Here is a 23,679-nt window from a genome sequence, read left to right as displayed (position 1 = left end):
CACAACATCCAGCACATGAAACTCGAATAGTTTTTGATTTGTACTAGCTGCAGCTGTTCTTCATCACTTCCATTTTCTTCTGCAGTCTGGTTGAACACTTTCTGTATTACAGTGTAATTCCCTCTCTGTTCTTTTCTTCCCTTCATCCCCCACAAAGAAAGCTGGACAAAGTAAACCATATGCTAATATTTCTGTTTTAAGTGAGCTAAGCAATGTGTCTAAAAAAGTCTTCAAACCACTTGCATATAATAGCTATGCATCACTTATTATCATAATCCTTTTTGGAAAAACTTTCTAAATTTTCTTAATAATTACTGTTTAACAAAAAGTTGAAGTAAACTGTGGGAAACAAAAAACAAAGCTTAGTGTAACATTATTATATTACTGTAGAGCAAACTATGCCTTACCTGTCCAAAATAAGTCTCAAACTACAAGCTGCCTCAAACCAAGGCAACAACTGACTTTTAACATGAAACCACAAGAAATGCTTTGCAAGGCCAGACCAATTACCACCTAGGCCATATCTGATTCATGATAATGTCAAAACGTTACTCAGAGCACATGAGCTAGGCCATTTTTCCATGATCCATTTACATACCTGACAAAGAGTTTGCAAAGGCATTGGTTTAAACTCCTAGGTGGTTGTGTAAGATGACCTCCAGAGGTCCCCTCCAACCTCAGCCATTCTGTGATTTAAGAAAATGTTCAAAATGAGCCTTGTTGCATTTATTTGCAGCCAACAAGTAGTGAAGGCTGTCAGTTTTTACAGAATCATAGAATCATACAATGGTTTTGGTTGGAAGAAACCTTAAAGATCATCTAGTTCCAAACCCCCTGTCACAGCTAGGAACATCTTCCACTAGGCCTCTGAATTCACTTAGATACCAGTCTTCATGTGATATAAATGTCCCAGATTCAAGCCAACTGTAAACTGATGCAATGCCAGCTCCAGCTCTTCTCAACCTGCAGAAATAATTGTGGTTTTACCTCCACTATAGAAGGCTCCAGTGACCAAACAGCTGCAAATGAAGTTGACAAGGATAACTGGATGGATCACAGCTTGCAACAGTATGGTGATCCAAATGGCATAAGACGATCCAAATAACCACAAACAGGATTCACCGCTTCTGCACAGAAATTATATCAATCCAAAGAAAGCTCTGTGAGCATGACTGAAAGTACTACCCATACACAGGATATTTAGATAACCAATAGGTGAAACCTCTTCATACATACAACTTCAGCTGGCCTAGCAGCAGGATCTTCTTTTGTAGAGTGGTGAAGGACAATTCTGCTGAGTTTCACTATACCACTGAGTGCTTCAGCATGGGCTCAGGTAAGGTCCAGACATAAAAATGTAATTCTCCAGCTATGTTACAATGTCTCCTTTAAAGACACATTCATACTATGGATAGATTAATGGACTGAGGGACACTTTGTGGGAGAACATTGCATGGAGAATGGAGGAGTGATCTTCAGGTCAAAAAGCTGCGTCTATAATCTTTAAAGACAAAAAGAGTTCTGTTCAATTTATCAAGTGTTAGAATTAAGAATAAAAAAAGATACTTTCAAAATCAAGTGTTTTGAGGAAGCAAATGTTCAAGTGCAAGGGTTAGTTATGCAATACATTGCTGTGTAACAGCTTTAGGAGAGATAGATCATCTGCAGATCAATCTTCACCTACTTAGTATCAACTGTATGGAGGGGAAAATATTTTTCAGAATTATATTAGCACTAAGGTGTATATCTAAAAACTTTGTACAGGTATAGTAATAATGACTTAGAATACCCAAGGGAACCCATTAGTCAATATTGACAAAAGCATGAAAATGAAGTTGAATGATCAATTTTTATCTTCTATTTTTCTTATCTGCTTGGGGTATCTACTTGGCAGAAAACCAGCAATGACTAAATATAAGAAACAACATCCATGAGATTACAAGTCTCTCTCACATTGGAAAGTGTGAAAGAAGAAAAAAAAAAAAATTTAGAGACTTATTTTGGATGCTTCTTTAGCAGAAGATCAGGATCAGATTGAATGTTTGTGACTGATCATCTCAAAGATATCACGGACTGTAATTAATAGTGCTTAAAATTTCTGACTGTTCTAATGCCTAAAGGAACTGAAACACACACATTTAACCTCTGAATATTTTGATAAAGGAGACTGTACAAGAGAATAGAAATATACGGAGAAACAAGTGAAAAGATACTAGTGCTTTTCTGTCTCTGCCAACAATATTAATTCTGACTTTTGCAGCAAAGAGATTCTAGAGAGAACAGTTCTATAAATGGCAACTTGCAGCTCATTTGCAATCCATCTCATGTTACAAATGACATGAGTCCCACAGAAAGAAATTTATCTTATTATTATTATAACTCATCGTCATCACCAATGTGCCAAAAAAAAAAAAAATAGACTTCAAGTTTCTGATTTTACCATTTAGTGTTCTTTTACTGCTAAGTAAAAATAAAATTCCAGAGGTCTCTTCTGTGCAATTGAAGTATAAATCACATGTATTCAGAAATATTTGAATTTTGGACATTCAGAACCGCAACACAGGATTTTCCAGTCACAATGAAAAGAAGAAAAAAAAAAAAAGGCACCATTAACAACCACTTTTTCTGAAAGTGACCTGGCTGATTATATAACAACTTACTAAAATGCAGAATAATACCTGGAACCAGAATTTCTGGCTTCCACTCTTGATTCCAGGCAAAATGATGATTAAAACCAGGTGTGCCAGCAAACAGAAGGAATGGTAAAAAGGCCATGGTTTTTGTAGGCTTAGCACATATGAGTGATGAAAAGCTAACATCCCTTCAGACACTAGGAGTACAAAAATATTTATTTCATGGTAATAACAGATTTGTCTTAACAGATCCTTTTTTTTTTTTTTACATTCTCATACGGTAGCTAAGAGGTTCTTGATTTGATGAAGATTAATCTGTAAGAAAATATTATCTTAACTCTTATTTAATTTGTGATTTGATTACAGGTAATATTGATTGTAAAGTTAAGATCTCTTACAGATGCTAAAACAGAATTCCTCAAATCCAGAGTAACCACAGATATTTCTTGTAGGATTCTGCAGTAATATATATTAAAAAAAAAAAAAAAAGAAAAATCATGTTAATATATTCAGCAGATCTTTCTTTTGCCCTGATATGAAAGAGATAAGTTATTCCTGACTACCTGAAACCTAGTCTATAGGAAAATATTATTCTAGTGCCTGAGAATAAAGAGGATTCCAAGTCTGAGTGCTGAAATCTAGAACAAAAAATAAGGTCCTCTACACTGGCTTTACAATTATCATGATCACACAAAATGGACCAGTGCTTTGGGTTTGGAGATAGTAGCATTAGTAGTGGAACTATTTCCATTGTTAATTGGCTGTATTGAAAACATGATGAGGCTTTTATGTATTTTTACCTTTTTTTTTTCATGTCATCAGGACTCCTGCATAGTTTAGGGTATTTTAATAATTTCCAAATGCACATCACCAATCAGAATACAGGCCAGATTAAGCATGAACAAAAATCATTGTCATGAAATGACTGATGAAATACAATTATTTCAGCTTAGTTCTAAATATCTAATGTTTGCAAGCATTGCTGGATATGTCATATTAAGTACTGCATTTGAAATAGAAGAACACATTTTTCTTGGTTTTGTTCTACATTTACATTACAGACAAAGGGTAATTAAATTTTTTTTTCTTTGTTGTTTTGTTTTTTGTTTTGGCTTTTTTCTGATTTTTTTTGGGGGGTGGGTTGGTTTTGTTTTTTTTTTTTTTTTAAGAAAATTCACCAATAGAATCTTTATTCATAAATTTATATTAAAAAATTGGTTTAAATTAATGTACTATTTTTCTGAAAGTCTGAAATTCAAATGTAAATGTCTCCTAAATAAGATCAATGTTTAGATGAAAAATGCAGCTTTGTAATATAACATTATTTTACTGACTTAATAATTCATGCTTAAGAAGCATTATTAAACTTTGATTCTTCATGTAGATTTGCCTATTGAAATATATGTGAAAATGTTACATAAAATATTCTGAGCTATATTGTAGAAAGGAACTTGCACCTTATTTACAGCTTAAAACTTTTTAATATTTTCTGCTCCTTTTAGTGAGTTAAATACTGTTTTACAAAAAAATATTGGAATTAAGTATGGTTTGAAATTCAGTACACTAGTGTCTAGAAGAAATTGCAATTGTGTGGCATACTGACTCTCTTTTAAGTATTATGCATGCAAGCAGTTACCTGAAGATCTTTTCAGATATTATGGATTTCTGTTGAGCATACTTATAGTACAAGGGAGAAAGCAGCATTCATCAGAACAGCCTGAGTGAAATGGAAGTAATCTAGAAATGCAGTATAATAAATACATGTATTATTTAACATGTTGCATTTTTATACAATAGAGATTTTCCATACTTTGTTAGAAAAGTGTTTTATTTCAAAATAAGGGATGTACAAGTAATTATGCTGGACTCTTAAGCATATATTGAAAAAAATACGCATGTAAAAAACCTATACCACACTGGGAATGCTATCAAAGGATGCCCACAGTTTCCAGAGATATAAAGCGGAAGAGGGAGGACAACAAAAACCTTTCTATTCAACTGGCATGAGCAGCAACATTCTGAGTCCTTCCTTTTTGCTACATATAGAAAAAAAACCCCAAAACAAACAAAATACCCCAAACCATTAAACAGAAATTTTGTATATCATGGGGTTAATGTTACTTAAAAATAACAACTGAAAAGACTAGAATCATAGACATGGTTATATGTCAATAACTCAAAGACAAATGCCTAATAATCCCTACCTTAGCATAGGTATCATATTTTGCAAACCACTTAAGAATTTCCACGTTCATTCTGATATCTTGCTGCTCCCAAAAAATGCAAAATCTTGCTCTGGTTGTAGAATGAAACCACTTTACTTGACATAATGTCCTGGGTTGAGCAGCAGTTTTGTCACTGTCACAGCTCACGTGTAAACTACTGTTTAATGATAAACATGACTGCTGCTGCTCAACCCAGGACACAGATGAGGAACTAAACCTCACAGAATTATGCAGTTACTAAAGGATTCAGGATAAAAGACTGAGAGCATCATGTTGCACTACACACAAACTGGCACTGTCAGTAGCCTGGCAACTGCAGCTCTTTAACATTTTAATTTTAACATAACTCCTTTTTCTCCACTTCAGCTACTCAGAGTATTTCATTGATTGTTGTATTCCCCAATTCTACAACAATATTTACAGAATAATAGCTGTTCAAATCCATCACTTAGCACCCTTTAATTATCAAGAGATATGCTTGTAAGTTATAAGTATTCCTAAATTTATAACCATAAAGCACAACCAATAGCATATGCTTACACTGTTAGGTATTGTGGTCCATATGGTGTATGACCTGTCCAGATGAGTACATATACAATACGGCATGCACACAAGTGAATATACAGTAGCCTTATGTTACTTAATCTGCTTCTGTGTATACAAACCCCTAGTTTCTGAACAGCTATATGCAGTGAAGTGTTGTCATCCTCTGCTTCTGTTCATTCTATTGTCATTATCTTTCAACTAAGTTTGTATTTTTGATTATATGGAAAGCTTGCTGTCACTCCTGTATGTCTGACATATAAAACTGCTACATCTCATCCAGACTATTATCCAATATTGTGCCAATATTTTTGTTAATATGTCAATGTAAATAACTAAAGATCTTCTTTGGTAATATAAAGTGTTTCCTTTAAAATTTGGGTATATTTTTCCATCTTCATAGGAAAAAACTATTCTATGATTCTACAAAAATCCATTGGAGATGAAAATGACCTGCGAACTACGGAGTTTCAAATTCATTACACTACCCATTGGGGCCAGTTTAAAGCACCAGATAATGGACAATGAATTTATCTTGTTAAAAACTGGAAGGTCATTAAACCTGCGTGTTTGCAAGACACAGCAGAAACTAACCTCTTCCTGACTGTGCCTGCCTCAATAGCACTGAGTCTTGTGTAATAATGTAAGCATAATAGTACCAGCCTTCTCTCAGTGAGGCCGGAAAACAGCAAGTACATTACAGCCACATTAAGAAATTAATTTCTGATTATTATGTCCAGACCCATGAAATGGGTGATATTTGGAAATATTCTGGTACATATTCAGCTTAAAAGCCAATAGACAAAATAAATTAACTAAGACTAAATGGAGATATAAAATTTTCAAAAGCTTTAATGTTTCTGGGAGGAGCATTTAAGAAGTTAGTAAATTTTCTAAATTCTATTCTATGCTATCTATCCTTTACATTTAAATATATTTATTTATACCTAATACTTTATGAACCTGGGGGATCTCAAAAGTAAAAGTAAGCACATCAGAAGATTGAGAAGAAATCTTACACTACGAAAATTTGAACAATAGGTATACTGTCAAAAATCAGCCATCATGGCTTTTAATAGATCTGTAGGGAAAACAAAGGTTAGAAACAAATAAATAGATGGTGGTGTCATGTATCAGTTAAAATTCCTAAGTATCAGATATCTCAATATCAGTTGAGCTACTCCTTTTCAACAAAAATTCTTCCTGCTTTGCATGAGTACCACTAAAATACTAAACAATTTTCAATTCTTGAAATTTTCTTGTGAACTATCAAACTGCAGTTACTAATGTAGGTCTCCAAACCGCCTGAGACAGTACTTGAAGCAACTGCTTCTGAGCAGATGAGCAAAGACTGACTATATTAAATGCTAACAGTCACAATTAAATCACTGTAGAATAATTACATAGGTTTATGCATGTACTGCTTCAAAAGAAAGTTAAGCCCTTCATGCTTCCCAGCAGAATCTAACCTAGGTAGCTTACTGCTTGTTAAAGTGCCAGGTTGGTGGCTAGCTTACTACTGAGCAGTACAGAATTTGTATGCTTCTCTGCAAAAATTATGAAAGTTTTTTCTACTTTTGTATGCAGTTCATGGCACAAAACTATCTGTGTCTCCTGGAGAATCAGAAGATTAATCAGAGGCTATAAGAGAGTGCCTTGGACAGGGCTTTGAATTTTAGCAAGATTCCTCAAAAAATAACAGAAGCCTTGGCTAGACTCTTGCAACCAGCATTCCCAGCTGACATGTCCTGACTGATGATGACCTAGCAAGTGTTGAAAAAGGCACATTCAGTTATTCAGATGTTGACTAGGAAAAGAACACTATTATTTAAAAGATCATTTTAAACAAGTATTCTAATAGTGTTCACAGACATTTTAAACCTTCACAATAAACACAGAGCCAAATTACTACTAGAATTTGTTTGCTCACAGTACTTCTGGCTTCACAAGGGAAGAATTGTGGACCTTTTGCAGTAGTTTGGAAAAAGTCTGGATTTGAAATCACAGCCTTAGACTGTATTTTACAAGAAAAAAAAAAAAAACCCAAACCCAGAAAAACCCCACAAAAAAAACAAAATCCAACCCAAAACCAAATAAAAAATCCTGAAACCCCACACTTATTTGAAATAAACCCCAAATATATTAATCGAAGATAGATACCCTAAACTGTGATTTTAAAAAGTTTTCAATTATTTGCCTTACGTTTTCTAACTAGGGTCTTACGAAAGAGTGTCTTTGACTGTCTTGACTACAGTACTTGTACAGTTTAACTAGAATATCATAGAATCTTAGAACGGTTTGGACTGGACAGGATCTTAAAGATCACCTAGTTCCAACTCCCCTGCCATGGGCAGGTGTCCTGGGTTCAGCAGTAGCAGTCATTTTCTCCTTCTTAGTAGCTGGTGCAGTGCTGTGTTTTTGACTTTCATCCTGGGAACAGCGCTTATAACAGAGATGTTTTTAGTGACTGCTCAGTAATGTTTACTCTGACCAAGGACTTTCTGAGTTTCACGCTCTGCCAGGGAGGAGGGGAAGCCCCGAGGAAGCAGAGACAGGATACCTGACCCAAACTAGTCAAAGAGGTATTCCATACCTCAGCACGTCATGCCTACTATATAAACTGGGGACAGTTACCCGGACGGTTTAGATCACTGTTCGGGTCTGGCTGGGTATCGGTTGGTGGCTGGTGAGCGGTTGTATTCTCTTCCCTTGTTATTTCCCTTATCATTACTATTACTGGTGGTAGCAGTACTGGTTTGTGTTATACCTTAGTTACTGGACTGTTCTTATCTCAACCTGCGGGAGTTACATTCTTTCGATTCTCCTCCCCATCCCTCCTGGAGTGGGGTGGGGAGGAAGGTGGGGAGTAAGCCAGCAGCTGCATAGTTCTGAGTTACGACTGGGCTTAAACCACGACAGCAGGGATGCCTTCCACTAGACCAGGTTGCTCAAAGCCCCATCTAAGCTGGCCTTGAACACTGTCATGGATGTGGCATCCACAGCTTCTCCGAGCAACCTGTTCAAGAACCTCACCACCCTAATAGTAAAGAACTTCTTCCTAATACCTAATCTAAATCTACCCTCTAACTTTTAAATCTACCCTTTATCTTTTATTGTGCAGCTATAACAAGATAATCCAAAAAGCAACACTATGGTTTGAAACAGAGCATGGAGAAATGCTGGTATTTGTAACAGTGTATCACCAGGAATGTTGAACTCCATACCTAATCAACCTGATACATCATATTTAGCAGTGGTAATGAAACTATCAGCTAGAGACTATTGATTAATCATTTGGTATCAGAAATCTAGTTTTCAGATACTGTATGTAATACAAAAAAAATACATACAGCCATGTCTGATCTCAGTATAAAGCATCTAAGACCCTCTGTAAGAATTTTGTTCGCATCTTCCTACCCAGAACTACCACACTCACCAGAAGATTGCTTTTCCCCTGGCAAACTGACAAGATGCTTCTGATTTCAAAAGAAGTTCTCTCTTAACACATCTCACACCTGAATCCCTGATGAGCAGCTATTAAAACCTAACTCCACAACTGAAAGATTCATATTTTAGTGACATGTAAAATGAGAACAATGGAGAAGTATTAAAATCTGCTAGTTTTTAATACTTATGAGCATATATAACTAGCATTACAAAGTAATACACAATAACACAATTAAGGCAGCTGCTGGCCCTTACGTTTCTGCAGCATCTCCTGCATTCTGATTCATTAGCCGAGTATATGCGACCAAAATAGAAATTACAGAAATATATGGTTACATAAAGGAGCTCGATACAGTGAAATGTGACTTATATTCACCTCCCACTATAAATCTATGAAAGCAGCAGAAGATCAAGCTTTCCCAAGGCATGCAGTCAAAAAACATGAAAAAAATTTCTAAGATATCCTGCATGTGTTGCTATAGTAACAACTCCTCCTCCTTGGAAAAATGTTAATAAAAATATGCAGATATCCAAGGTACAACTTGGAAATGACCCAAGGCGAATTTAACATCTTCCCAAATATTTTTCTTTTACTCAATTACCACTTAGAATTATTTTTTTCCATGCACAGTATATTAATTACTACTAAAATAAAATCAGACTTTTGATTTCTATCTCATTACATATTAAAGAATTACTAATCATTAAATTATGCAATCTAAAAAAATACAGTAGGTAGCCAAACTTCCAGTATCTTTTACCCAGCTAGCAACATTATTTTTCAAAAAGCTCATTTTAGATGTGCTTATGTATGACTCAAGACCTCATTAAAACTACTAAAACCCGTTCATAGTACCACTATTGGAATATTACTTCTGGCACTAGTAATATAATACACTGCAGCTTAAAGAAGAAAAATATAAAGATAATAAAAGAGAATATATTAATTTAAACAATTCTTACTCGTTGCTGTCCTTCATACCAATCATCTTCATCAAACCAGTGGGAAATATAAGTCATCCAAGCCATGACAGAAGGCACAGTTGAAATAAAAAATACAGAACCTGAACACATGTAAGTACAAGTCCTATGCTAAAATTTACTCAACACTATTAAAAGCTACCCAAAGATCTGATCTGAACTCTCTGCTATGACTCTACATTCATAAATACATAATCCGAAATTCTTCTAGCAGCAGTTTAAATGCTATATGTATTGGATTCTGAACTGGAAAACAGAAATCAACACTAAAGCAATAATTAGACTATATATTCCAGTATTTTAAATTGAAGCAGGTTAGTGCTTCAAGCTTGAATTTACTCTAAGCTCCAAAAAAGAAGTGCTGTTGAAGTAATTCTTATTTGTCTCCTAAAATATTTTCCTTTTTTTCAAATGCACTGTCTGTAAGAAATGTGGTTCAGTGCACAAAAGCTTGACTGAAATGTAAAATATCTTCAGAATCATGGGGAGTGATAGGTTTTGGTTATGTAGGGAGTGGTTTCAACTGGCACAGTAGGAGGGGCCACAATTAATCACAAGTGCCAAACGTCTTACGTTTAACATTTAACATTAACAAAAAAAGGAAAAAAAGATCTGCATCTCCATTGTTCACAGCCAGCAGAGCCTGAAGGGCTCAGCTACAGCCACCAGCACTGGCTGGGAAATCTAAAAAGCCTAATTTTCACTAATTCATCAGAATACATCTGCTTCTTTTCTCTCCTTTGGGGGAATTTCATGTATCTGACTGTATTTATTTCTAACTGCATCTAGTTATCCTTTTCTAGTATGCTCTGCAGTTTCACATCAGATTTCACAGTGCATTATATGAATGAAAACAAGAGGTATAAGGAGAAATAAAATATTGCTCACACCACAATTCAGTACTGCAGCAGCATACTTCATCAACTGTGCTGTTCAGGAGACATCATCACGCAAATCTTCCTAATGGCAGAGTCGTAGCAACTAGCAAATTCTCAACAGAGATTATGGAAACCTAAAACCCCCCAGTTTCTTAAGAAATCTAGAACACAGACAAACTCTGCTTTTCTGTACTGGATTAACAAGCCATTTCCATAAATTTGTAATAGAATGAATGCAAAAGCTAGTCTGTGAAGTCAATTATTCAATTATTAAACAATGCAAAATAGGAAAAGAACAGCTTAAAGTACCAGATATTAACCTGGAGTTAGTGGTGCACATTAATGACCATTTCCAGATAGAAATTCAGTGTCATTGCCAGTCCTGCTTCAGCACACAGTTTCCATTAAGATAATTGTATGAGCAAATTATGTTCTCAGATACACAGCAGGGAAATAAAGCAGTGATACTTTTGCTTTCCAACCTCTTACTCAGAAATGATGACATACAAGGGGAAAAAAAAAAAAGGGGGGGCAAACCACACATACAAAATAATAAAAATTGAAATCAAGACATCCACTATATTTATGGGAAATAGCATTCCCAGCTTAGCAGACTTTTTGGGTGATTATACAGTGCTCCAGATGAACAGATACATACACTCCTCATCATTTGAGGTGGAAACTGCAATACCTGTCAGTGCTGTAATGTAAGACTTCTAGAATATAAGAACATATTTTAGACAAACCCAAAATATTTTGCTGGGCTCAGCACTTCAGCTTTCTCACATTGCCATGTGCATTTTAAAAGGCGAGACGCATGAAATAGGCCAACTGAAAGCATATAAAAGTAGCATTCCAGATTTAATGCTGTTCTGAGAGATTCCACAATGCTTAGCACCTCCTGCATCCACAGTAATACTAGCACATACTCAAGTGCATTGTCCAGACTGTTCACAGCCTTCACCAAGTCCCACTGCCACACTGAGGTTGTGCCTCACGGCTATGAATGAGATGCCATGCTCAGGAGAGGGCATACTTGCACAGCTCCATAGAGGCAGCTGGACAACACAGGACCATGGACTGTTCTCTGCCCTTCACATAAATGTGCAGTCTTTAGTCTTTATCTCACAGTCTGAACTCCATTAGGAGCAGGGCTCTTATCTGCTTACAGTAATACTAACAGGGAGCAGCACGAGTAGCCTACTTTGCAAAGTACAGAAGCCAGGAGCCAAAAGTAGGCACAAAGCAGGTGTGTGTCCGGGGTGACCTCTCTGATGAGGAGCACAGTCCCTTAATACTCAAGAGCAGCAGAACAGGTCCAGTGATGGTAACTAGGTTCAGCTGATAGTCCTGCAGCCATCAGAGAAGTTCACAGCGCCAAAGCAAATCTGAAATCAAGGCAGGAATCTAGCAAAGGTCAGGATCAGAAAGGCACTAAGGCCAGGCACAGTGGGACTATGGCATAGTTTAGGCAAAGACCAAAGCAAGGGCCTGATCTCCAATTCAGCTCTAGAGCCAGGGGGTGGAAGGTGCATGGATGAAGGCCTAGACAAGGTTTCTTATTGCTCTTTCTCCCACCTTCACTGTTTTCACACAGTCTGACCTAAGGTTACACAGCTACACCTAGCAGACCTTGCCTTGAACACAGACAGTGAAATCTCTGGCACAGGGAGAAGAAAGGAGAAAGGTGACTGTGAGGGTGGTGAGGCACTGGAACAGGCTGGGAAAAGAAGTTGTAAATGCTCTATCCCTGTCAGTGTTCAAGGTCAGTTTGGACAGAGAATTGGATGACATGGTCTAGGGTGAGGCATCCCTGCCCATGTCAAGGGGGTTGGAACTAGATGATCTTAAGGTCCTTTCCAATACTAACTATTCTATTATTGTATTGCAGAGCAAGAGTAATGGGCTGGTCACACCAGTTGGAGCCTGTGCATTGGTGGAATGGCAGATGCAGAAGAGCAGCACTCTTTGACACCATTATCAACATCAGGTCAGAGTCTTGTAAGTTCTTAGGAGGTCACTACAGTGACATTTTGATCTAGAAAGAGCCTTAGTTTGAATACATAAGGCAAATTTTATCTTCTCACAGTGTAACACTCCATAGTGGGAAGCGGCCATTGCTGGCAGTATCTCTGAGAATCTAACAACATTCAACTAGCCATGTGCTCTGAAAACTTCTGCAGAGTCACTGGTGTTCTCCATCCCAGCTGTGTAATGAAAACCTGTATCTTGTTACCATGACAAGAGAAGAAAGAAAACATTCTTCTAGAGGACCATTTCTCAGGCTTTTCATGTATCGCTCTGATAAACTTAACAACCATAAGAGAGTTCCAGTGGGGACAACAGACAGAAGTGGAACAAAAGATGGCTCATAAGGTGAAAGCTACACTGTGGAGATGGGGAGTGACTAGGGAGCTGGGCAGTTTACCAACAGCTGCCTGGATGCTTAGTGAGCCAAGCTGACCAGCAGAGCTGTATAAATGGCAGAGACACTGGATCCCACAGCTGTGAGCCCTGAAACCATGAGTTACAAAGATTCCGAGAAGTTTGCTGACTCGGGAGGAAGAGTGCAAGCTAGGCAGATGAAGGAGGTGGATAGAATACATAGCTTATTAGGTTAATAGCTCATACAGGAGGTAATATGCAATAAGGCATTTCCACTTACACATACAAGCAAATCCCATGATGGTTGTAATGCATGTAGCCAGCACAATCCTAGGATCTGCTGTCACAAGCAGCTATACCCCACAGTAGAACATAGTGACTAGACAAGTACGTTTGGAAACCCTTCACATAAGGTATTGATACTGGGGGAAATACTTATGCTAAATGTTTGGTTGTTGGTTTGTTGTTTGTTTGTTTGTTGTTTGTTTTTTTAATTCCAGCTTTATCAGTTGGTAATATGTATACTCTCAGAGACATTAATATTACAGAGGAAATTTATTCTCAAGTTTACAAACTTCATCTGTCAAGGAAACCAGAAATTGTACATATTCACGGAACTACTGTCTGAAATTACAATGGATCAATCCAATCACTAAAATAAGGTTCTTTAATTCTTATTTGGATTCCTAAATCAAATTATTCTCAATGAAGTTGAATACTGTACAGTTCAACATTATTTCAGAATCAGAAACTTCTAGCTTCAAGCAAGAGAGAATTTCATTCCAAGTGAAGACTTACTTTATTGATGACAACCTTCAATTACCTTAAGTGCGGACATCAGGCAGGACAGAAACCCAAACACTATGAAATTTCCTCTAGGATATGATCCAGCAGGGGCAAGCCAGTGATTAGGTTTTGCCAACTACTTTGAATGATTCTGCTTTATATGATAAGAAAGGATGTGCAATCTGATAATAGTGACAGTTAGTGAAGGTTACTAACTCCAGTACTGTAGATAAAATAGCTGAATACTTGTCTCTAAAGTTTGACTGATGGCATAAATAATAAAACACTCAAAAAACCAAAACAGCCTGAAGGACAAAATGGAGGTGATGTTTTAAATTGTAATACTTTAGGATAAGAACACCACAGTGTGGTTAAAGTTCAGTGCTACAAAGATCAAGAATTAAATAAAATAAAAAAAGCAGAAACAAAAAAAAACACAAAACCCCCAAACAAACAGCAACAACAAAAAACAGGTTTGTGATTTTTTTTGTGTTGGGTTTTGTTTTTTTTTTTGTTCCCCCCCCCCCATGAAAGTTGATCTTCTGGACACTCCAGTGCAGATATCTATTTATTACAAGAGTAAGCTACTACCTTGCTCTCTAGAAAGACATAACTTTAGAAGAGTCCGAAGAGATATGCTGGAGAGTATACTGGCCTCAATCTATACTAAAACATATACCTAAATATAACACATATATACAGTTTAGCTAGAAAACAAAGGATAGAAGATTACATCTGAAAATAATGATCTGTATGCCATTGGAATGAATAAACTGATACTATTCTCCCATGTTAACTAGCAATATCTGAAATCAGCAATGCATTTCAGTTCTGAAGTAAGATCTTTAAGAATGGAAGAGAGATAAGAAACCACTCTATCTTGATCTCCCACTTTTGACACCAGATTTACTATTATTTAATAATCTGTAGTTAATATACTGTGCCAAATCAATTATGTACTTATATTTTTCCAACTGCATTTTTTTACAATTTCTGCTTAAATCTTATATGGAGAAATATTTATATATTTGTCTATAATTTCTTTAAAAAGTCAGGTTTGATGTATTCTTGTAATAAATCAGTACCATTAAATATGCTTCAGAATTAAGAATGGTTTTCAATTAATTGACTGTATTTATACCTCATAGAAAATGGTGTTTCATTAAGCTTATCTCCAGATTCACTGAACCCAATTCAATGACAAAATTCATTCTTAACGACATGTAGACATTATTTCATATGTCACATCATAGCTCTAAAAATTATCTACTGAACTACTATAGACTAAACATTGACATGCTACGACTTTGCGTTTTCTCTTTTGACACATTTTGAATCCACCAAATTCATTATAGGAATTAATATCCTCAGAAGAAAAACACACACACACACACACAAACCCACCCCAGGCACAAAATACCTTAAACACTCCTTATATTAAAAGAATATAAAAATTCATTACTTTTGGACTTTGTATGGCATTATGTAAATTCATTACATCAATATCTATAAGAAAGTAGTCAGTTTAAAAGCCTCAGGTTTATTTCTTACCACTTTAAGAACCTTTATATTGAGAATACAAAGCCTACCTAACATGAAGAATATGAAGAATACCCAAAATAAATCCTAAAATACAAAGTTTAAAGAAAGGTTGTGCAAGAAGCAATCATACAATGACACAGCAAACCTACGTCTCAGTGATCCTATGTCATCTGAGGTCAGTCCAGAATTATATTTCCCTTACTCCTTAAGCTACTAGGGGCACAAACATAAGCAAGGCTTTAAATGATTGTCCTTTTTATTTTCCCCCTTTCCCAACAAACTATGGATTTAATCAGGACAAGATGACATTCAGGATAGCCAGGCCACCTCACAGTGAACAGAACAAGCTGTTAGAAAAGTGTGCAAAACCATCATCATCACCAGATCTGCACGAGGATGAGACTTTAGAACAACCTTCCCACAAGACTACAAGGACAATAACATAACTACTTTTAAGATTGAGCTTTATCAGTTTATGGAGGAGATTAGGCTCTAGCTGCCAACAATAGCACTGGATTGGACTTGATCATGTATCTTCCTAGGGATGTTCCATAATTGGAACTTGAGAAATAAAGTCAATTAACACCTCTAAAGAAAAAAATACAAATTAGTAATAATATACACATTGCACCAAAACCAAATTCTCCAGCCTGTGCTAGAACAAGGTAGGGAATAAACGGCCCTAATGAATTCAGTCGAGTTGTACTTATTACAGGACTTAAATGGGGCAAAGAATACCGTACAAAGCTTCCGCTGTTCTCCAGTGCCCAAGGTATAGCTCAGCTGCTATCATAAATAATCACTAGCCTGAATGACATTATGTCACTGAATTGCCTGTATTCTACAGGCAAATTCTCAGTTCTTTTAGCTAGCAGCTGCAATTTGAATGTTATATTGATGTTTACTTCTCTTCTTGCGCTGCACATCTTTTGCCTTACATAACAAAGTATCTGAGTTGTATGGTACCTCCACTAGGATTTGCTGAAGTAACTCTTATAGTCCACATCAACCCTGACTCAAAGACTGCAGAAAGAGGAAATACTGCTTTCCTCAAATTATCATCTCCTGTTACAACTGTTAGAAATAAAATACCAGTTCTCCGAGTTAAATAGTCCATTAGTCAAACTCAGTGAGGGTTTTCTTATGATGTTCTTGCTATGTGGAAGTTTGCCTCATAGCAAATTACATGTTTAGTATTGTATCATGGGCCCTTTAAGTAGCCAGAGCTGCTCAGTGGGTCCAAGATGGCATTTCTATTGAAAGAAGGAGATGAAAGACAACAGTAGCTATCTTGTCAGGGAAAATAATTAATAAGTTACAAAAAATAAAAATAAAAATCAGTAAGTAAAAAAATGCTGCCAATATATTTTTTTTGCATTATCTGTATTACTCCATACGTACTCCATACTGCCTTTGAAAGTTCTTTAGATCACCACATCCCCTTACTGTTACAACAATTAGCTGCAGCTGACTACAGTCTTAACTGAAGCTTTTGAACAGTTCCGATATGCAAAACATAAATAATAAAAACACAAAGTTAGCTTGACTGATTTGTAGAAGGCATTTGTTCTATAACAGAAACATATCAGTAACCAATACAGTTGTGCCTTTAACCAGGAAAGAAATGGCACAACCTACATGAGTTTCCCCTATTTTAGGTCTACAAAAAATTAGGAAGTACAGAGGTTAGCAACTTGAGCTTAATTTAAAACAATGGGAAAGAGTTACTTGAATCACTTAGGCAAAATAATACTTTGCTAAAGTTTGAAGAACATCAGATTGTTTACTATACATCTTCATTATCAGAATTCTTCCACCTAAATGCTCTTATCAATAGCAGGAAATTACACAATGCCACTTTAAAAACCAGGATTATGATCCTTACTACAGCATTCAGAGTAATTACAGATCTCACTCTGACTTTGATTTCATGCCCACCATTTTCAAGCCTTCAAAATAGTTTCTGAAACTGTGTAACCAATTCTACATAAAGCAACATCTCTTAATACATCAGCAGAATTTGTTTAACAGAAAAAACTTATTTCTTCATTTGTGGAGTCTGCTGTCTTATATTTGTCTTCATAAGCTTTGCTTCTTTAGCCTTAGCTTGCTTTTATACTTGAATCATCTATTTTAATTCTCTAGCTTGCTCTTGCTCTCCCCTCCCACACTTGTCCCAGCTGGGAAAAGCATTTGGAGCATAAATAAGCCCAAAGCTCTCCCTCCCTATGGAGGACAAGTGTTTTCAACACAGTTTACTTCTAAAGATTGCTGCTTCCACATTTACTCTACTTTATTTTTCCACACAAGCATATTTGTGCAGAGATACACTTCCAGTAGGACAGTCCCCAAAGCAGTGCAAAAGCCTGACAAAACCATCAGCCTGCTCCTGGGTGTATCACACACAACCGCCCAAAGCCCTGAAGAACCCTCGGGGCCGCCCCGTCCCCAGGCCGCAGGCGGGCGCTAGGGCGGCGCTGCTCGGCTGAGCCCCACAGAACCACTGCCCGCGGGACAACCAGGCCCACACCGGGCTCAGCCGCCCTAGCCGGGCACACCCCCAACGCCACACAGCGGGACAAGAAGCGCCGTCCCACACACACCCTGCCCTGACAGCGGGCTGGGGCCCGCCCGCCGCCGGCAGCGGCAACAACCACTGTCCCTCACCTGTGCCCGCAGAGCCGACGGCACGTCCACCACAGCGCTGAGGGGATCCGGCCGCGTCTCCAGGACAACTAGGCGGGCCCGCCCCCACCGAGCGCTCATTGGAGGGAGACGCCGGCGGGCGGAAGCGGCTCCCTCGTTACTTAGCAACGGGGAGGCCGAAGCGAGCCGTACCTGAGGCGCGGTGGGTGGGAGCGGGTTGTCGCGTCCCGCGGAGGCCCCTGCGGCAGTTCGTAGCCGCAGCCGTTAATGATAGCGGTGCCCGGGAGGCTCTGAGGAGGTGAACCCTGACCCCGGCTCCGCTCTTCCGCGCGGGCTGCGGCCGGGACTGTAGCGGGGAGAGGGGGGGCTCTCCCGGGGCAGCAAACCGCCTGAGGGGATCAGGAAATGGGGCAGGAAGGTAGGGCAGATTTTAAGCTGTCCGAGGATCTCCGGCCTCAAAGAACCGGAGGACGCTGCTGTTCATCGTCATTTTAAGATGACATGGATTTTGAGCCGTTTATCTGTACCTGCTCCTCGATTGTAGAGACCATTGCCCTGTGCTGAAGGGCTAAAAGGAATGGCAAGTTGTCGCGTTACACGCCGACTGATCTCATCAAATACGAATCACAAAACGCATTCCACTGGATCCAGGTCTCTTAACCTGGAGTCATCAGGTCCGCAGACGTTTTATTGGACATCTGCTTGGCTTTTTGCTTTTACTTTTTCCCCTCTCCAGTCGTTTGTGCAGCTGGATGGTGACTTGCAGCAATTGAGCTTGTTTACTGAACAACTGTGTTTCCCTTACTTCTTTCTCAGACTGCACAATTTCTCTATTCAAACTCACTACATTGTCATTGCTGTGTTTGTGTCGATGCCAATAGTGGGGAGGTAGCCTGTGAGTTGTAGAACTACAACTCCAGAGATTGTTCTTGATTTGTTTTAAAGCTAACTCAGCCTTCCCTTGCTGTTATTTCTATGTGCTCAAATAAGTAAAAATATCCTTTGTTTTCTGGACAAGGAGAATCTATTTCTTGAGGAGATGTATCCTACAGTGTAATTCCTGACCTTGTCATAGTTGCTTCTTTAGTAGAAGGAACTGAGAAGAGGTGGATAGGGCATCACTTTGCATATATTTACTGGGTGGAAAGTGTACAGCTCCAGCACGCATCACCTCCTAGTGAGATTTTTTGCTGTGTTTGCTTCCTTCCTTAGAAGCCTATACTAAGTTTAACCTACACAATCTTCTTGAAGACAGTAACAATCACCCTTGGTCACATCAAAAGTCTCAAGCACTATATTCCATATCCAGCTACAGTCAGTACAAGAAGTGGGTGCAGAGAGAGTAAGGAACAAAGCCATACAGCCTTTCTCTCTTTACATTATGCCTTTTGAAAATCATGAATTAGGGACTTGGTCATACAGAAGGTCCCATTAAGTATTATATTCCGTCTCCAACAAAGGTTTCTAGTGGATGCAGGTGCAAAGAATATAAATGAAAAAAAATATATATTTCCCTTTTGATATTATATCTTTTGGTAATTATAAACTATGAGATTCTTGTACTAAATATTACATTCAGATCATGGATATGTACCCCTGATATTTATCTATCCCCCTAAACTTTTGACCTCCAAAACATCCCACCACACTGAATTCTATTTTGAAAGTCCTGCAAAAAAAGGTCTGCATTTGTTATCTTTAAAACAACCATCTGATAATCCATATTTTCCCTTTCTAATGACAGGTAGCAAATAGTAATTTTCAGTTTCTCTGCTTTTATATCTCTTTCCAGCCGTCCCTTTCACAGGCTGAAGAGATCTACCCTATTTTGACTCTTGAGATCTAATCTATAAATTCTAATTGCCATCTTTGTTGCCTTTTTCTTTATCTTTTCTAGTTCTTAATTCTTCTGAGATAGGGTGATTGCAACTGACTAAAGTTTATTCCTGGGGAAGAGATGGTCTGTGGGTCATAGCATTATAGTACAGTACAAGAGGATGATCTGGATTATAAAGGGCCTTCTGAGACAATCTAGTCAAACCTCCTGTTCAAAGCAGGGTGAACAATAAGGTCAAACCAAGGTTGCTCATGGCTTTATCTTGGTGGTCCTCTGCTGAACTTACTTCATTTTGTTGACACCTTTCTAGTGCTGGGGGGCCCAAAACTGGGCCAGATGTGGTCTAAGAAGAGCTGAGTAAGCTTTAAAAAAAGTTAAATATGTATAACAGAAAAATGTTTTAATACTTACTCTTTTACATGTTAAGGATAGAAACCTTTTATTTAAATGGGGCTACTCACATTTGAGTATATAAAGTTGTAATTTATTTGGATTCTGAGATTATATTTAGCACTGTAATTCTGTTATGTTGTGGTTTATCTTAGTTGTAAAGTAATACAATTTTTACTAACTACCATGAGACTTGATTAATCTAGGCATACACAACTCCTTTACACAAGGTGTCTAGCTCTATCACATTACTAAGAACAAATCCTACTTCTAACTTTTCTGTGACTTTGAATTCAAGAAATGTGGGTATCGTGGTGAAATGTGCTAGCTTGTTGCCACCCACGTCCATTGTGCACAGTCTCATCAAGAGCATTATAGTTAGCAGTGCCTTAGGTTTTTACAGAATTGTTTCTTGTTTTTTCTTGGGCCCTGAAAGTTTACCCAACTATTTACTGAAGTTTACCCAACTAGCTGTTTCTTTTTCTTACCAAAGCTCTGCATTTTCTCCTGCACTCGTAATTAAAGCAAGATACATTTATCCCAACTACAAATGATACATAAAACAAGTAGAAATAGAAGTTTAAATTTGGTAAAAAATGGGAGATTCAATTTCCTTCTTATGTAGAATCACTGAATTTTGGTAACTTTCATTTTATTCCTATGATGTGACTGACCTCTGGTGGGAGTCAGCAAATAAAATTTTATATTAATTTCTTACTGAGAATGTTGGTTGGTTGGATTTGGTTTTTTTTCACCAGTGATCCTATAATACTATTAGCCTGCTGCCTGGCAGGGGTCATGTGCTTTTCTACCTTGTGTTAACTGTCAATTTACAGCTAGCAAAGGATTTTGTGTAGAACTCAGGCTGATGGTTGTTTTTCTCAATTCTTGCTGAGAACTGCTTACTGAAAGGTGTCAAAAGAAGAAAATACTTGAAAGAATTTTTAGTCATTACACTTAGTTCATGCAGTCATTTTATGAGATGAATACAATTTTTGTTGTGGCTAAAGTCAATAGCTTTTAATAAGCTATTTTAGCTGAACGCACTGCCACCTTGGCAGTGTTGTTGATGTCTGTTGGTAGTTACAGCATTAGGATTGCCTAGAATTCATTTTGGGGAAATCAGAGAGTCCTACTTGCCCTTAATAACTTTAATGGGGTAGACTTTGAACACAGGGGCTCTGTAGGACCCGAGGAAGTACAAGGTGACAGACTTCTGGTGAATGGCTACTGGTAATTTTCAAAAGGAAGCTTTTAGCAACATGGGATGATCACTGCTCTGAAGTGGCTGTCAGGCTCGAGTTATGTAATCTAGCACTGAGGTGAGATTCACTTTGAGACTGGGGCACTTACATTGAAGCACGGAACAGGTAGGTATACAACTGTCACTACCATTAATTTCTTACAGGAGTCCCACAAGATCTTTCACAGTCTCTCACAGAGTAGCTCAGTTTACTAGAAACTAAGTGTTTAGGGTAAAGTCAATTGTTTGCAGAAACCTGTTGACTGTATCATCGATTAGATCATTTTTGACTGTAATGGGAATATTAAACACCTGAATTTCATCTGAATCCCTCCCCAGATATTTATTGGCAACAGACATTTAGCCTCTGTAATGCCACCCTGCTGCTGTGATCCTGACCATAAGATCATTGCACATTGTGGAGCTTCTGGCCCAGGTAATGTTGAATCTGAGAAGGTGCTGCGCTGCACTTCCCTCCTGGCTGTCAGGTGCCCTGTGGCCAGGGAACAGCCTCAGCCAGCTTGTTGTAACAGAGGAGGCTATAGGGCAGCTCCAGCTTGGTACCGATGATTGCACCATCTGCGTGGCCTTGCCTTTAAAAATATGACAGAAGTTCCCCTGTGAATATCCTCCCTGTTTAACAGTAGCAATGCGTTACTGTCTTGTAAGAAAGTCTTATAGTAGCTCAAATAACCAATGTGAAACAACCCTTTCTATAGGTAGGCTCCGCACAGTGTGCCAGTCAGAAGCCCGTTTGCTGCTCTGCAATGTCAGGGTCCCAGCATCGAAAGAGAGGTAAGATATGTACTATTATCTTTTTTTTTTTAATATTGTTAGCTACAATAAAGAGCATTTAAAATGATACTTTAAAAACTCCGAGTGCTTTTCTAACCAGAATCATAACAGACCAGCAACTCCTGATGCAGAACAACTTATTTTTCTTATTTTCTGATTTTTTATTTTTTTTTTTTCCCAGAAATGCTTGTGGCATTTGTAGCCTACTGCAAAAACGTAACATAGCATATTGATGCTACTTAGTTTAGAACCAAAAAAGTGTTGAGGCTGATTCTGTTTCCTTCTTCAGGTACTGTGCAGTTCCAGTTGGCTTAGTAGAATTTGTTCAAACCTGAAAAAGCAAAGAGCTGGAAAAAGTAATTATGTGATACTTCTGTTATTATAGACCAAAACAGATAATTATTTTTTTTTAGACTAGAATAGAGATTTGCAGAGAGCATTATGCTCTTGCACATCTGTAAAGGAACAAGCTGTTACAAATAGTAGGTACAAGCCTTTTTGTGAAAGGATCTACATACTAATGCCATGACAAATGCTTGGGTTGTATAGCATTAACTCATATCTCTGTATGGGTCTCTACAACCAAGGCTGATGATTAACCTATCAAGAGTCGCTTGAAATCATTATCTCCTTGTTACCATGTCTTCTGCAGTGGCCCATTATGGCATCTTGCATAATTAAATGTCAAATGCAAAAACGTAAGATGATAAACCCAAGAATTAACATTTCTAACTCTCCTGGATGTTATAAAACATGTACTCAGTAGACCTACTGATTTAAAAGTACATTGTGTTCTCCCTCTTGCTTGCTTCCTTCCTCTGTTCCTGCTCAGCCTTCTTCAGAGAGATAAGGAGAAAGAGAGATACTGTGCCACCATTCAATCCCACTACCACCTCTTATTTTACAGGTAGCAATCATTTTTTCTCTCAAAAACACTTCTAATACACTTCTAATCAAACTTGAACTCTTCTCGTCTTATATTTAGCATTGAATTAAATCCTGTGAAATAGGATTCTTTCTTTTTTTTCCTGAGTATCTTCCCATTAATTTGAATAAAGATATCATAAAAGCATTGTGTTGAGTCAGAAGCTGTGTGTTGTGAGTTGGTTATATTTTATAACAACTAGGCACTCTCTTTTTTTTTTTTTGTTTTAGAGAATTGTGGAAATCAGGAGTAATTTCAGGTTAGATATGATAGACAACTTTTCTACTTATTTTCAGTAGCTTTTTGCTGGTAGGAAGAAAGATTATATTGCCAGCTCTACTACAACTATTTTGTGTTGGTTTAAATTTATCCTTATTCATGCTGCAAGCTCTTAATGCTTACAATGAACTTTTTTCTTGCAGC

General features: G+C 37.6%; 1 protein-coding gene across 5 annotated transcripts in view; it reads right to left on the bottom strand.

Moving 5' to 3' along the window:
• The window catches only part of WDR17 (WD repeat domain 17), a 62,754-nt gene extending 44,610 nt beyond the window's left edge, over positions 1 to 18,144 (bottom strand). For 3 of the 5 annotated variants that reach the window (XM_065694855.1, XM_065694879.1, XM_065694890.1), the window contains exons 1-2: positions 18,088 to 18,116; positions 599 to 686 (exon numbers count right to left, since the gene is read on the bottom strand). In XM_065694855.1, the coding sequence (XP_065550927.1) occupies positions 599 to 622 (24 nt within the window). In that variant the 5' untranslated portion in view covers positions 623 to 686; positions 18,088 to 18,116. Of the gene's footprint in view, positions 1 to 598; positions 755 to 18,087 lie in introns of those variants that run through there. The other 2 variants (XM_065694871.1, XM_065694864.1) reach the window with 2 other exon arrangements.
• Positions 18,145 to 23,679: the final 5,535 nt, after the last annotated feature.

This window comes from Lathamus discolor, chromosome 1 (assembly GCF_037157495.1).
Source record: "Lathamus discolor isolate bLatDis1 chromosome 1, bLatDis1.hap1, whole genome shotgun sequence".
NCBI lineage: Eukaryota > Metazoa > Chordata > Aves > Psittaciformes > Psittacidae > Lathamus > Lathamus discolor.
Note: the sequence above shows the minus strand (reverse complement) of the source record. Positions and strands in the feature narration are given on the sequence as shown.